At 46.3% G+C, this 14,406-nt stretch overlaps 1 protein-coding gene across 1 annotated transcript; it reads right to left on the bottom strand.

The window, feature by feature from the left end:
- Positions 1-384: 384 nt before the first annotated feature.
- Positions 385-9,303, bottom strand: SFRP2 (secreted frizzled related protein 2). The gene is made up of 3 exons (XM_004378809.2): positions 8,558-9,303; positions 6,083-6,163; positions 385-1,542 (listed from the first exon to the last, which is right to left on the bottom strand). The coding sequence occupies exons 1-3, from the start codon at positions 9,057-9,059 to the stop codon at positions 1,238-1,240; spliced, it is 888 nt and encodes a 295-aa protein (XP_004378866.1). The 5' UTR covers positions 9,060-9,303; the 3' UTR covers positions 385-1,237.
- Positions 9,304-14,406: the final 5,103 nt, after the last annotated feature.

Below are 14,406 nucleotides of genomic sequence, written 5' to 3'. Positions count from 1 at the left end.
AAAGTGGGGAAGGAATTGACATTTTTACAATTATTATTCTTTTTCATTATAAAAGCATAACCACAAAGCTTGTGAATCTTAGTGTTGACACATAGCTGTGCCTGAATTGCTGATAAGGGACCAAAGAACAAAAGCCCTTTCTAGAGTGCTGCCAATCTCTGGCTACCTGGAAGGGCAGCCAGCAGTGGTGGAATCTACATGAGATGTGAGGCATGGGGCCAGGAAGGCGGATGGTACAGGAGTGTTGCTTTCTGAGCCTTTTGAGAAACAAACACTTAAAACTACAGTGGGCTGGGCCTCAGGAGAATGGAAGTGACCAACCAGTTATAATATACAGCTCCTCCCCAATTCCTTCTACCAAAAAGACAAAACAGAAGACAAGAAATAGGTAAAACAGGAGGTAAAATTTATATACAAGAATATAATGTTTATCTGAAATATTTACAGAGTTGGTTAAAGCAATATTTTTACAACTTTTGAACGTAAACTACTATGTATATTACAGGTAAGCTACAACGGTTTAATTTGCAAAATTAAGAAATGTTTTAAACAAAGCTTAAAGTACTCAGGTCAATTATAAAATTTGTTTCACCCTTTAATTCAAAGAAATCACGCTATGATTAATGGTTAATGTGCTTTCAATGGAAGTATTTATCGTAGCTGGAAATGTAATACATGCAACAGTTAGAAGTTCCCAACTAGGGTGTAAAATGACAAGTGACTTGTCATGAGACTTAGACACTGATTATCAGGCTGGAACAGAGATGTTGAGATAACAGCCAGCTTTATCTCAACAGGGTTTGTGATCCACAACTGCTTGGGCCATATAGAAAAATGAACCTGTCGGCCTGTTAGGACAACCTCAGTGGAAGTGAAAACCAGCGATCCAAACACGAAAAGAAAAAAAAAAATCAGACTCAAGTCACAGTTGCATCTATTCAACACTAGCTTTTAAAGTGAGCTATTTTAATACTTCATAAAAATATTCATTTTATTAGTCTGAATATGTCTACAAGATTTGGGTGAGTTTTTCCTTTAGGTGACAACAGCTATCCATTCCTGGGGTCTTGTAAGTCAGGAAATGCTGGGGGTGCAAACGTGCAAAAGGCAGGGGGGAAGCTCCAGGCTCGGGCTGGAACCACAGGGACTGTGCTTGGGAGTTGAGAGCTGAGTCCTGGGGTGGAAACGGTCAGCCGAGTTTGGAGCCGGCCTTTCGGAAGCAACATGGGCGCCGGAACTAGCACTGCAGCTTGCGGATGCTGCGGGAGATGCGTTTGAATTCTCTCTGCCCTTTCTGCCACCGCTTCACCGAGGTGATCACCAGCTCCCCGCCCTGCTTCTGTCCCATGACCAGATACGGAGCGTTGATGTCGTTCATCTCCTCGCAGGTGCACTGCAAGCTGTCTTTGAGCCACAGCACCGATTTCTTTAGGTCCCTTTCGGACACACCGTTCAGCTTGTAAATGGTCTTGCTCTTAGTCTCCAGGATGATTTTGGTATCTCGGTTGATGTAAGTTATCTCCTTCACTTTTATTTTCAGCGCTATGAAGAAAGGGCAGAAAGAATCACACCAGTTATAATAGTGGGATAGGATACAAGTAGGAGCCCTGGTGGCGCAACCGTTAAGCGCTTGGTTTCTAACCGAAAGGTTGGTGGTTTGAACCCATCCAGCGGCTCTTGGGGAGAAAGACCTGGTGTTCTGCTCCTGTCGACTACAATCTAGAAAACCCTATGAGGCAGTTCTACTCTGCCCCATAGGGTCACTATGAGTTGAAACAGACTCCACGGCATCTAATAACAACAAGTAGGGAGACTTCCTCACCCCACCCTACTCCCTACTTGTGGGACCTCTCCTGGGGGAGGGAAGACAGGCTATGAAACTGTCAGTGGCTGCAGGTAGGGGGTTGGGGGCTGGAGGCAGCAGGTGGCTCCATCTCTAAAGCCTCAAAGAGTCTGTCAGGCACTTTGTTTCAAATCAGCCATCCTTTGAAACGCTTTCCCATTGCAGGACTCAATTAACTTTTCTTCTTGTTTCCTTGCCCTTGTGTTTTTACATAGGTTGCTTGTGGTTCGTGCTCTCCCCAACAAATGACTTCCCCTATTGGAAACTTCAGCATGAAAAGAAATGCCTGCCTCTTAGGTGAAACACGATCCTTCTGGTGCCGTAAACTTTAAACTCAATTTATTACATCAGAGAGGTTTTTGGACAAACCTGTAAGGAAATTGTATTACACAATCATTGTTTTCTAAAGAACAGATTACAAGGAAGGAGAACTGATCTCACAGCTGAATTTGATTTGGTAAAGTAACTAGGAGAAAAAAAAAATATGCAAGACTCTTTTTTTAAAAGCACAACATGTTTAACTGTAAAAGTGTCTTTCTGAATACCTCATCCTTGTATGTTATCATTTGCCTGTCCAAGGCCAAGGAGTTTACAGATATATGTACTGTTTCCAAAACGTATATGTACACTCATTAGAATGCTAAGACCAAAAGTAAGTGGTTAACTATAAAAGACACATTTTATAGTCATGAACAGTATTCTTTGAGAAAAAAAAACTCTACAAACATCGATGCTGGAATTTCAAGACTCCACGAAAACAGAGAAAGGATTGAATTTTAAGATTGGAAAGGATCAGAGTTAAAATTTCTTGTTAATACATGAAGAATCTTAAATACAGAGACATTTAGTGACTTACAGAGAGCCCTGGTGGAGCAGTGCTTAAGCTCTCAGCTGCTAACAGAAAGGTTGGCAGTTGGAACTCACCAGCTGCTCTGTGGGAGAAAGATGTGGCAGTCGGCTTCCATAAAGATTCCAAAATACCAAACCAAACCTGTTGCCACTGAATCGATTCTGACTCATAGTGACACTATAGGACAGAGTAGAACTGTCCCACAGGGTTTTCAAGGAGCAGCTGGTGGAGTTGAACTGCTAACCTTTTGGCTAGCAGCTGAGCTCTTAACCACTGTGCCACCAGGGCTCCTCCATAAAGATTACAGCTTGGAAACCCTATGGGGGTGGTTCTACTTTGTCCTATAGGGTCACTATGAGTTGGAATCGACTTGACGGCAACAGGAAATAAAAAAGAAAACCCTAAATGAGTTACACACACACACAAAAAAAACTCTAATACTAATTTAAACAACACATTACTTGCCGTCAAAGTTGATTCCAACTCATTTCCAAGGTTTCCAAGGCTTTAATCTTATGCAAACAGACTGCCACGTCTTTCTCCCACAGAGCAGCTGGTGGGTTCGAACCGCCAACCTTTTGGTTAGCAGCTGAGCGCTTTAACCACAAGGGAATTTCACTGAGTATGGCTATTCCAGTCAGTCAACCAGGAAATGAGAGAAGCTCAACCAGGTAAGTCAAAGATGCTGTGAGCTGAGTTCTCAGAGCTTATGAGACTTAAACCATGGAGAAAGAAATGTCATATGTTCCTGCAGTATCTGCATAGGAGGTCTGGGTGCTGGAAGACATATGGTGGGAGAAGCAAACTGATTATACATTACCTAGGAACCTCATTTATAGCACAGAATGGGCTTCTGTAAGATTTCACCTGGTCAAATGAAACATTTTTGAGCTTCTAACATCAGAAGAATCACCACTTTTAACCTGGGGGAAGATTTATTCCTCATCTTTCTCTAGTTCTAAATTAACCAACTTTGCAAAAGTTTACCATGGGAAAACACCAAGGATTTCCTGCCTGGATATTCAGTTAGGACCAAATATAGGGAATCAAAGTCCAAAAATACCTTTTCTTGCCTGGAATGAGGATGTAGGATCTGTTAGGAGACAGAGGTGATGATACTTTCTGGTCTAACAAGGGGGTGTATACAGTAGAAGGCAATTCTGATCTACCCTTTCACCACTGAAGTGAAGAGGCAGTCTTCATTTTCTCTGTACTTCAAGAGTGGGGAAGGGTGTGATGTTTTCATGGATGGTTCAAATTACATAAATTAGATTTCTACACGCGTCCATTCTACCATTTCATCACTCCCTAAGAACACAGGCAATATATAAAACAGGAGTATGACGCACTTCCTGAAATTCAGCTTCATTATCCCTTCATGGGTCAAAATGAGTGTGGGGAAATAGAAAACAAAGCTCGTGACGTAGCTGCATGTACTACCTTCAGTGTGACGACCTCCATGTTGTTGTGAAAAGTTTTCTGTCTCTAAAGAGAGAGAATATGGGGGCACATTCACATATACAACCATTTTTTGGCCGGGTCCTGATCCTTGGAAAGGAGGTCTTCTGTAAAGCTAGCACTGTGTGTGTGTGTGAGTGCCCTAAATCCTACTGCTTTGGAGCCCCATGATGTAATAACCAACTTTTTCATGGAGGTAAGGAGAAAAATTTGTGTTAAATCTAGTGTAAAGGACATAAGCTGCCAGATAAAAAATTTTATATGAAATTTTATATAAATTTTATTAAAATTACATCTTTCTATCTCATCCTTACGCAAGTCTTGTAGCATGGAAGCTGAGAACTAGGTTTTGGTAAGGTTCTGATGATTTGGGAGTACTTGCTGCTAACATGCCTCAACCTCAACTAATTTGAGAGCTGTATATGTTTGAACATGGACATATGCAACCTTGTCATCCCCACTGGATGGACTGACGCAGTGGTTGCAACGATGGGCTCAAACATAGCAGTGACTGTGAGGATGGTGCAGTACTCGGCAGTGTTTTGTTCCATTGTACACTGGGTTGCTCTGAGTCAGAACCAACTCAGCGGCACCTAACAACAACAACATCCCCACTGGTGGTTCTTCCTGAGGGAAATGATTGGTTAGGACTTATAGCTGCCTGTTCTTTCTTTTTCCCTTTCTCAGCAGTGTGAAGCCTTTTCCTAAAGTTGTGACTATGGCTGTTCTGGACCAGCCAGCAAGGTTGAATCCAGAACATTTCCTGGAAGCGACCTGAGCTGTAAGGTAGCGGTAGCAGCAGCAGCGATCGCACTGTTCCTAGAGTTTCAGGGGCCTGACCAGGCCTGAGATTCTGGGATGGGAAGGTAAGGAGAGAGTAGGGGGGCATTCCTCAACATATCTGTTTACCAGTAAATTCAACCTTCTGCCTTTTAAAGGCATACCAAAAAGTACCTGTTCTTGGAATAGAATACAAGCAAGAAGCATGCCTCAGAGGAATCTGAGCGAAGTTCGTGGCCTCTCCTCAAGTCTCTATTTAGCAGATAAGGCACTGGTGGAGTCCTGCACAGACAAAGGCTCCAACTCTCCTTCTTAGTAATATGCCTTCAAGTGTGGTGATTTACACTTTATGGAACTTGGGTAACATATCACACACATTACTTATTGTCCCCAGGTGCCACATCACCATGTCATCTTCCATGTGTCTTATTAAAGCAAATTCCTTTTTTTTTCTTTTTTCTTTTTTACTATTTGCAAAAGTGTGCATAATGTTTCTGGGCTTATTTATAAAAACTTTGTAAAGAACTTATTTTAAAAAATGATTTTATGGTGGTGTTTCAAGTCCATGTTAGGTGGCTTCTCTATAAACCAATCTTTTTAAAGATTTAAAATTTAAAAATAAATTTAAGAAAACCTGTCTAAATTATTAATTAGCATCTTGGATATATTCACTAGTGGTGGAAAATACAGACACAAATGATTATGGGTTATAAATAATGTAAAAATATTTCTCTTTAGCACCAGAGTAAATTTTTTTTCTCTTTAGCACCAGAGTAAATTTTTTATTTGTGGCCAACTGGGGCTAATATTTACATGTTTTCATCCTGGTGCACATGCCGAGTAACTAAGGAGAATATGGCCCAGGATTATGCTTGTTGTCAAGAAAAACCCAAAATGAGATTAAAAATGTGCCATTGAAAATTCTTAATTTGAATAATTCTCATTATTTGATGGTTGCCTAACAGAACGATGACTCTCACCTAAAGATACACAGAAAACTAGATGGGGAGTAAACTAGGATAGAGCAGATGAGACGATTGTATTTCACCCAACCTCTCTCTACTAATATTTTAATAGTTTGTAGCTTTAAGTTTTACCGGTAATAAAACTTTTGAATGTGAAATCTTTAATTGGTGGTGGTGATTACTTACCAAAATCATTTTTACAAAGAGTTTCCATTATGTCATTGTCATCATCATTTTTATTTTTGCAGGCTTCACACACCTTTGGAGCTGGAAATGTGAAAAACAGTCTTTAGTAAGTTTCCTTAAAAAGAAACAGCAAGTGACGTTTTAAACAATCCAAGGGCTTTATCCAGGCAATTGTCCTATGTGATATGTGACTCCAGCTGCTGCCTCATTTATACAAGTAGGATCACTCATTCCTCAGAAAGTATCCCAGGCCTCTCATTTTTGGTTGAGCAAAATGAGAATGCCCACAGGTTGTGTTTAATAAACAGTGAATCCCAAATAAAAAGGGAGTTGTGGATGGAGTATGCAGGTTTGTGTAGCTATCGTTAACGGGGACAGGCTGCGGCACTTCGTCTCTTCCTCCCCACCCCTGAGACAAACTGAGTCTCTGAAGAAGTTATTTCCATGGCCCTTCTAAGGAGAAAACACCAAAAGAGCCAAAGACTGTTCAGGAATTTCAGAAAAGTGGTAACCATAAAATATGGCTGAAAGATTGTCTCTGTCAGCTGCAGGGCACGGGGAGGTCCAGTCTCTGCGGAGCTCCTCAGAAGAGCTCTGTGTCTCTGGGGAGTCATTTCCAGGTATTTTCAAGTCTGGACTGGGAGGGGTGGGTGGCTAGTGTTGTAATGATCACGTATGGGTGATTTCCACCTTAGAAACCCACCTCACTAATTCCAACAGTCTGCTCCAACTGGTCGGTATCACCTTGTACTTTCTGCCACATTTGTGTTTGGGTTAAGCAGCGTTTGTTTCGTTGTGATCTACGAGCTCCCTGTTACAGGTTATTCTTGCCCTTCTTTGCCTGTTTCAAACTCTTAAAAAAAAAAAAAAAACACCCAAAGCTTTTCCTGAAGCTAACCAAAGAGGAAGCAAAACCATTTCTGGGGTCTGACCAAACCTAGGAATTGTGCACTAGCACAAATTATGAGAGCGCCTACCAAAGGCTCTTCTAAAAGTCTGATTTCTTGGTGGGGAGGTAGAAGAAAACATCTTCCCCTTCTTCCATTTGTAAATGTGTGAATGAGGCCTTTCAAATGTAGGTGACATTAGATTTTCATTAGTATGAAATTGAATTTTCACAGAAAATTTTGTCACTAATAATAGAAGCATTACTTATCAAGTTAGAAAAATCACAAAGAGCAAATTCCAAAGAACACAAACTTTTATTTTTAAGTGGGAAAATGATTTTTTTTTTTAGAGAAATGTACAGTGTATGATGTTGATGCTTATGGTGGAAAGAAAGAAAAACAAAAGCAACACACACGCAAAACTGCCTTTAGAAACAGCATTTCCATTAGGGGCTCTAGGAATGTATATAAAATGTTACTAACCTGCATTGGTTGGTCTTTGGTATATGTTGGACAGATGTTTGAAAAATGCAAAACATTTGCAATAAATTAGAAATCTAACCAATAAGATGTTTGCAAATGAGCAGTGCCTGCCAGGAAAGATTGCTAAGCAACTTTGCATTTTCTTTAAATAATGATGGCTGTAGGAAAACAATTAGAAATTGAAAGGGAGATGCTGTTGAACGCCCTGAAAGGGATTAGGAAGCCCCCTTTCCATCCCAGGGGGACCTAAATCAGCTCAGATGCATTGTATTCGGTTTCCTTTCCGGAAAAGTATCAAGAGCCCATGAGGTTTTCATTGCTTTGATGGTTTTTGCACAGGAACTCTCCGTTTTCTAAAAACGGGGGAAACTCTCTTTTGCATGATTTTCTCCAGTTAACTAAAACCACTCCTAAAATAAAAGCTGACAGAGATAGCAAGATGATTCCTAGAGATTCCCTTTGTGCTGTATTGACATATTTCTTCCTCAAACACCTGAACTGTTTCAACCAATACTAAATTACTCAACGCGCCCCTTTCTAGACTCCTCCTCTAACCAGTCCTCGTTTTAGTTCCAAAACCTAAATTGGCAAAGGACAAAAAATACCTTAAAAGGCTATCTGTGCATTTTGGTTATCCTGCCTGTACGGGAATGTTCCTGTGACTAGAATCCGGTGGTAAGGACGTGCTGAAAGAGGCTGAGCGAGGAGCCTCTGGCCAGGGTGCTCACCAACTCCACCACACAGGGCCGTTTCCAACGCTCAGAAGTGCGGCCCCAGCGCTAACACCTTTTTTTCTTTTTTTTTAAATGTGCATCTATGAAGAACAGAGACGACTTTCAGTTTTTGTTTTTTAACCATCCCTAAGAAAGAACAACTGGTATAACTTGGGAAGGAAATGCGAGACGTGGGGTAACGGGTCTCAAATTTGGTACAGGCTTGTCGCGTGATAGACCAGGGCAAGGAAACCTTCTGATCCGTCCCGGACTGGCACCCCCGGTGCGGACGCCCCGCGATGGGGGTGGGGAGAAACGGTGGGGACGTAAGGATCCTCCAGGGGCGCCTCGGCTGAGCTGGAGAGGGGTGAGAAGTAAGAGGGAAAGCTTACCTTCCTCGGTGGCTGGCAAGAGGTGGTCGCTGCTGGCGAGGGGGATGCAGAGGTCGTTGTCCTGAGGGAAGCGGTCGCATTCGAGCATGTCGGGCCAGGGGAAGCCGAAGGCGGACATGACAGGGGCGCAGCGGTCCTTCACCTGCACGCAGAGCGAGTGGCATGGCTGAATGGTCTCGTCCAGGTCGTCGAGGCAGACGGGGGCGAAAAGCGAGCACAGGAACTTCTTGGTGTCCGGGTGGCACTGCTTCATGACCAGCGGGATCCAGGCGCCCGCCTGCTCCAGCACCTCCTTCATGGTCTCGTGGCCCAGCAGGTTGGGCAGCCGCATGTTCTGGTACTCGATGCCGTGGCACAGCTGCAGGTTGGCCGGGATGGGCTTGCAGTTGCTGCGCTTGTAGGAGAAGTCTGGCTGGCCGAAGAGGAAGAGCCCCCGCGCGGAGCCCAGGCAGCAGTGCGAGGCGAGGACGAGCAGCAGCAGCAAGCCAGGGCCCTGTGGCATCGTGGGCGCGCGACCCCCGGGGGGCAGCGGGACCGAGCCGGGAAAGCGCAAGGCGGCCGGAGCCCGAGCTCGTCCCGGGCCCGTTGCTCGGCTCGGCGCGGCTAGAGGGCCTGGAAGGCTGTAGCTGGAGCGCGAGGGAGCCGAGCTCGAGGAGCTCCGGGCGCGCGAGGAGCTCTCCGCTCGGCTTAGCGCTGCAACCCGGCGCGCAGCTCCTAGGGGTTCCGACCCGGGGGAGCAGAGTGGGCCGCTGCTGGGACACAGCTAGTTTTCTTGGCCTTTTTAATGCAAATCTAGAGGTGGGGGATGGAAGGGAGGAGCCAGTGGAGAGTAATCCGAGGAGGGTTGGTCACTACTTTTTTGGTTTAGTTTTCCGTTGTAAATACCCCTCACGCGCGCCCTGGAAGGAAATTCTGGCCGCGCCCCCCTCCCCAGATGCTGCCGCGCGCTCTCTGTGGTTGCTTTCAGCAACAAACAAGCCCGGCCAGTGAGCCCCCACGAGAGCGTGCGGGACGCAGGCTGCGGGTTAACGCTGCCAGCGGCCTCGGCGCCAAGTCCCGGCTGGAATCCACCCAGCCCCCCAACAGCGAGGCCCGTCCGGGATTTGTTTGGCCCCAGCTAGAAGTTTACGCTCGCGTCCCGGGGCTGCGGGGCGAAACCGTGTGCCGAGGATCTGCAAGCCTGCAGACCCCGGACTCTGAACCCTTGGCTTGCTCCCAGGATCAGCCCGTCCGGGGCCTACTCGAGGAGCCTCGTTTCACCCCGAATCTCCAGCCAGTTTAGCAACCTGGCTCCCTGGCCCAAGCGGTGTGCTGTCTCCTGCCTTTTTAAAAAATCAGAAGTGTAAAATTGAGCAAAACGGTCACACGGAAAACGAAATAATAAAAGCGTTCGGGTTATTTTGTTGAGAGTGTAAAGATTTTGCCCTTGTGGAAACGCCTTTACAAAGTCTTACCGGAATCACACAAGACTGCCCACCATCCCCCCGTTTTGGAGAAGAAACTTTTCTTCCTTAAATGGATGGGATGACTCAATACTGAGGCCATCATAGGCCCTAACACACACTGGTTCTTGCAGCAGGGCGCTCTAGAGAGCCAGAGTGTGGGCCCCAGAGGAGGCGCGGCCTGGAGGGATGGTGCCCGGCCCAAGTGACTGGCAGAGATCGCGGCATGTGGGAAGGCTAGGCAGGGGCGAGGGTCCTTTTTGTGGGGCAGAGGAAGGATCACTGCTTAGAGATCCACAAGAGCCAGTCCTGGTCCTGGCAGAATTGGTTCATTGATCCTCCACATACCAACGGGCTCCATCCTGGACACCGGGTATGCAAAGATGAACAAACAGGCTTGGCCTCTGCTTCGTGGAGTTAAGGGTCTGGTCCCCTACTGCAAACAGTAAGTTCACAGGTGTAAACGGGACTAGGGTGCCGAGATAGGGAAGGTGTGTGTGGGGGTGAGATGCTCCTTATAAATCGCTCCTAGTCTCCCCTCAAGGCAGGCGTTCTCCGCCCCTTCAGCCTCCCATGCCAGTGGGCGGTGCAGATCCAAAGAGATAATTCGGGAGAGCGAGCCCGCCTAGTTTCCTTCATATTTAAGGTAGGCGAATTGTTATTCCTGTCTTGCCACTTGAGGCCATCAGCAGGCTCTGTCCGCGGCTTCTCTTTCCGGAAGAAGCTGCGGCCTAGGGCCAGGCCCAGACCGCCGCTCTCGCTTTGTGATCCCGCTGTTTGAGTGGAGGGCGTTAACGCGTGGGTAGCGAAAGCCCACTCAGAGTTATCTTCTACTCCTTCCTGGCAGTAAACACACTGTGAAAGTTGCCGTCAGCAGGGCGTGCACCTTCTGAATTCCAAGAAGCCGGGTCTCTAAAGGCTCAGCTTCCATCTTCCCTCCCTAGTCGTGGGTGCACTGCCGCGGAAGGCCTGGGAGCTGCAAAAGGCCAAACTGGTCCTAAGCCTTTTCATTTCTAACTAAAATACAAAGAAGCCTAAAAGCCCCCTCTTTCCCCAACACAAAATAGTTGGAAAATAAACCCCAAATGAAACAGAAGCTCACCGAACCAAAAGGCTCAGCAGAGCCTGAGCTCTGAAGAGATGCTGGGCCTTAGGTCTGGGAGTGAGACGTGGGTCCTCACGCCTTCACCGGGAGCCCAGACGCCCCGCCGGCTGACGCGGCCCGAGGCATTGTTTCCGAAGCCGGCTTGGCCCCGCTCGCCTCCAGGGGGCGCCAGGAGTTGTGCTGGAGTCTTCATTCCTGCTGCGCGCACTGTTCAGCGCCGCCGTGCCTACTTCCCCGCCCCGCGGCGCTCACTGAGGCCACCGACGTCCCTCCCCGAACCCTTGCCATTCATCCTCGGTCCCACCCGGCACCGCTCAGTGCTCGGTTCCCAGGCCGGCCTCTTGCCTCACTTCCTTTCTGCCTTTCGCTCCGGACTCTACAAGCGCGCGCTCGTGGGACGAACTGATTGCGAGGGAACAGGGAAGTACCCTGGTGGCGCAGTAGTTAAGCCATGCGGTGCTAACCGAAAGGTCGCCAGTTGGATCCCACCAGCCGCTCTGAGGAAGAAAGATGTGGCAGTCTGCTTCTGTAGAAATTTACAGCCTTGGAAACCCAGTGGGACAGCTCTCTGTCCTGTGGGGTCGCTAAGAGTCGGAATCCATTCAAACGCAAGGGTTTGAGAAGGAGGAATTCGAACACCGGCTGCTGTTTATCTGAAAAGCACTCAGATTAGAAAACTCAGTGACCTTACCGGCGTGCCTCACCAGCCCAGGTCCCTCCCTATGCGACCGAATCCAGTCACCTGGGGTGAAACCCTCAGAGAGAGATGTGTAGGCGTAGTGCGGCCCGGCAGCATCGCCTTCTTTAATCTGGACTGGACCTTCATCTACTCTCAGGTGGCCTACTGTCTCCTCCAATCCTTGTAATTTATCAAAAGCCGCCGAAGCCTTTTGTTTTTGCAAATGGACATGCTTCCCTTCTCCCTGATTTAGTACCCTGCCGGTTTTAGCAACGAAAATTCGATTCATTCAAATCCAGGTTAAGTGGTGGGTGCCCAGCTGGGCAACCTGCTTAAAGGGAGTTGCCTCCTACCGGTCTCTGGTGAGGAGATTGCGCCCCGCAACACACACACACACACACACACACACACACACAAACATCTCACCCACAACCCTAAAGACTGCGCCCCTCTACACACACACACAAACATGTCACCCACAACCCTGAAGAAGAGGCTCAACAACCGTGTTCTGGATTTGACTCCTCTGCTCCTATCTTTCCTGTTGTCAGGGCACTGGAGACTCTTGAGGGACAAAGAAAGGTCCTACCAATCCTCCAAAACAATCTGACTGCTTGGTTTAAGCTGTTTACTAGTTACAAGAGTTTCTGGGCAGGCAGGACCCTCAGTCACATGCTCAGAGATTTTGTTCTGTCAGAGGGCTGTATCAGTTGATAAGCAGGACCTGGGCTCCTCCAGAATCCAGTGCTTCTAACCGGTTTATACTGGTTAGAACCCCTGCTGAGAATTTGCATTTCCACCCCAAATATACTGAATCAGACTCTACGTTTTAACAACATCCCCAGCTGATTCTTATGTATAATCAAAAGAAATTTTTTTGACTGAGTATATGTGCCTTTATTTCCCCAACCCAAGCCACTTATAATGACAGGAAAAGAAGATACTTTAAAATAATTCAGCCATAACACCACGGATGCGAGGAGGGGCAAGATGCCACGCAGCAGAGCAGAAACTGTGAGCAATTCTTGGAAGAAAGAAAAAAAATTGTTGAATTTCTTCTACCAGTTATCTTGCTTGAATTCTTACTGATCTATTTTTCCCTTTTTTTGAACATTTTATTGTGCTAGAGGTGAAAGTTTACAGAGCATGCTAGTTTCCCATTCAAAAAATTTATACACAAATTGCTTCGCAGCATTGGTTGCAATCCCTGCAATGTGTCAGCCCTCCCCCGTCCCCCGCTTCCCATTTTCCATTGTTCAGTTCCAGTTTTCCTGTCTCTCAGCGGCTTCCTTTGCCTTAGTCAAGTTATGCTGACTTCCCCTGCATTGTGTATGGTCTTTCCCTTCACCAAAGTTAATGTATGCCTACTATCTAGTTAGTAATTTCCCCTCCTCATCTTTCCCCTCCCTGATAACCCTCTATGATTGCTTCTTTCAGCGTTTAAACCTTGAGTTTTTATAATAGTGGTCTCATACTGTATTTGTCGTTTTGTGATTTATTTTACCCAGCGTAATGCCCTCCGGATTCATCCATGTTGTGAGATGGTTCTCGGATTCATCATTGTTTCTTTATCATTGTGTAGTATTCCATCGTGTGTATGTACTATAATTTGTTTATCTATTCATCTGTTGATGGACACTTAGGTTGTTTCCGTCTTTTTGCTATTGTGAATAATGCTGCAATGAACATGGGTGTGCCATATGTCTATTCGTGTGATGGCTTTTACTTCTCTAGGATATATTCCCAGGAGTGGGATTGCTGGATCATATGATATTTCTATGTCTAGCTTTTTAAGGAAGCGCCATATCATTTTCCATAGTTGTTGTACTGTAACTGAATGCCTCTCGGGTTCTTGTCCTGTCCTATTAGCCAGTTGAAATAAGATAGCTACCAGTTGCAAGGAGAACAGAAAGTGGCAAGTTTATTGTTTGCACAGACAAGGAGCAACTTGGGACCTTGTGGCCAAAAGACCTCGAGCTCCCGGCCAAAGGGAATGAAGACCTTTTATTTATGTGAGTCCTTGGGGCAGGGATTGGCGCCTGAAACTCTCCGCCAGTAGCCCTCCCATACCCAGATTTGGAGGTCCCAATGCTGACTCATTCTACACAGGATGTCCCTGTTGTGGGACTTCTCACTCCTTAAAAGGGCTCAGGTGAAACTGTGGGCTGGAGAATATCTTCCCTTCTGGTGATGATCAGTCAGGGGTCAGGTAAGGACTCGATCCCCTCTGTGCAGGCACCAGGATCTGGCTTGAACTGGTTCAGAGGGCGCAACCACCAACTGCTAGGACTTCCTGGAAAATAGTGCTCAGAACAAGCCGCGGTTAATATAAAGATGGGAAAGCGGGGAAAACGAAAGGGGGTGGGGAGGCGTGTTAGAGGGGTTTCTGTACCATTTTACATTCTCACCGGCAGTGTGTGAGAGTTCCAATCTTCCCACAACCTTCCCAGCATTTATTTATTTATTTTTCCCCTCAAATTAGTGCCATTCTTGAGGGGCGAGACGGTATCTCATAATGGTTTTGATTTGCATCTCTCTGATAGGGTCGCTGTAGGGGTGCTATGAGTCAGAATCAACTCCAAGGCAACGGGTTTGGGGTTTTTTTTTTGAATGACTACTGATA

Source organism: Trichechus manatus, unplaced genomic scaffold, assembly GCF_000243295.1.
Source record: "Trichechus manatus latirostris isolate Lorelei unplaced genomic scaffold, TriManLat1.0 scaffold00059, whole genome shotgun sequence".
NCBI classification, from domain to species: domain Eukaryota; kingdom Metazoa; phylum Chordata; class Mammalia; order Sirenia; family Trichechidae; genus Trichechus; species Trichechus manatus.
This window is presented reverse-complemented; position numbering and strand designations above follow the sequence as displayed.

Coding starts and splice junctions, on each gene's coding strand:
- SFRP2 (XM_004378809.2), bottom strand. CDS start 9,059: ATGCCACAGGGCCCTGGCTTGCTGCTGCTGCTCGTCCTCGCCTCGCAC. Junction 6,164..8,557: donor CTTGCCAGCCACCGAGGAAG/GTAAGCTTTCCC, acceptor TCACATTTCCAG/CTCCAAAGGTGTGTGAAGCC. Junction 1,543..6,082: donor TCTTTGTAAAAATGATTTTG/GTAAGTAATCAC, acceptor CTTTCTTCATAG/CGCTGAAAATAAAAGTGAAG.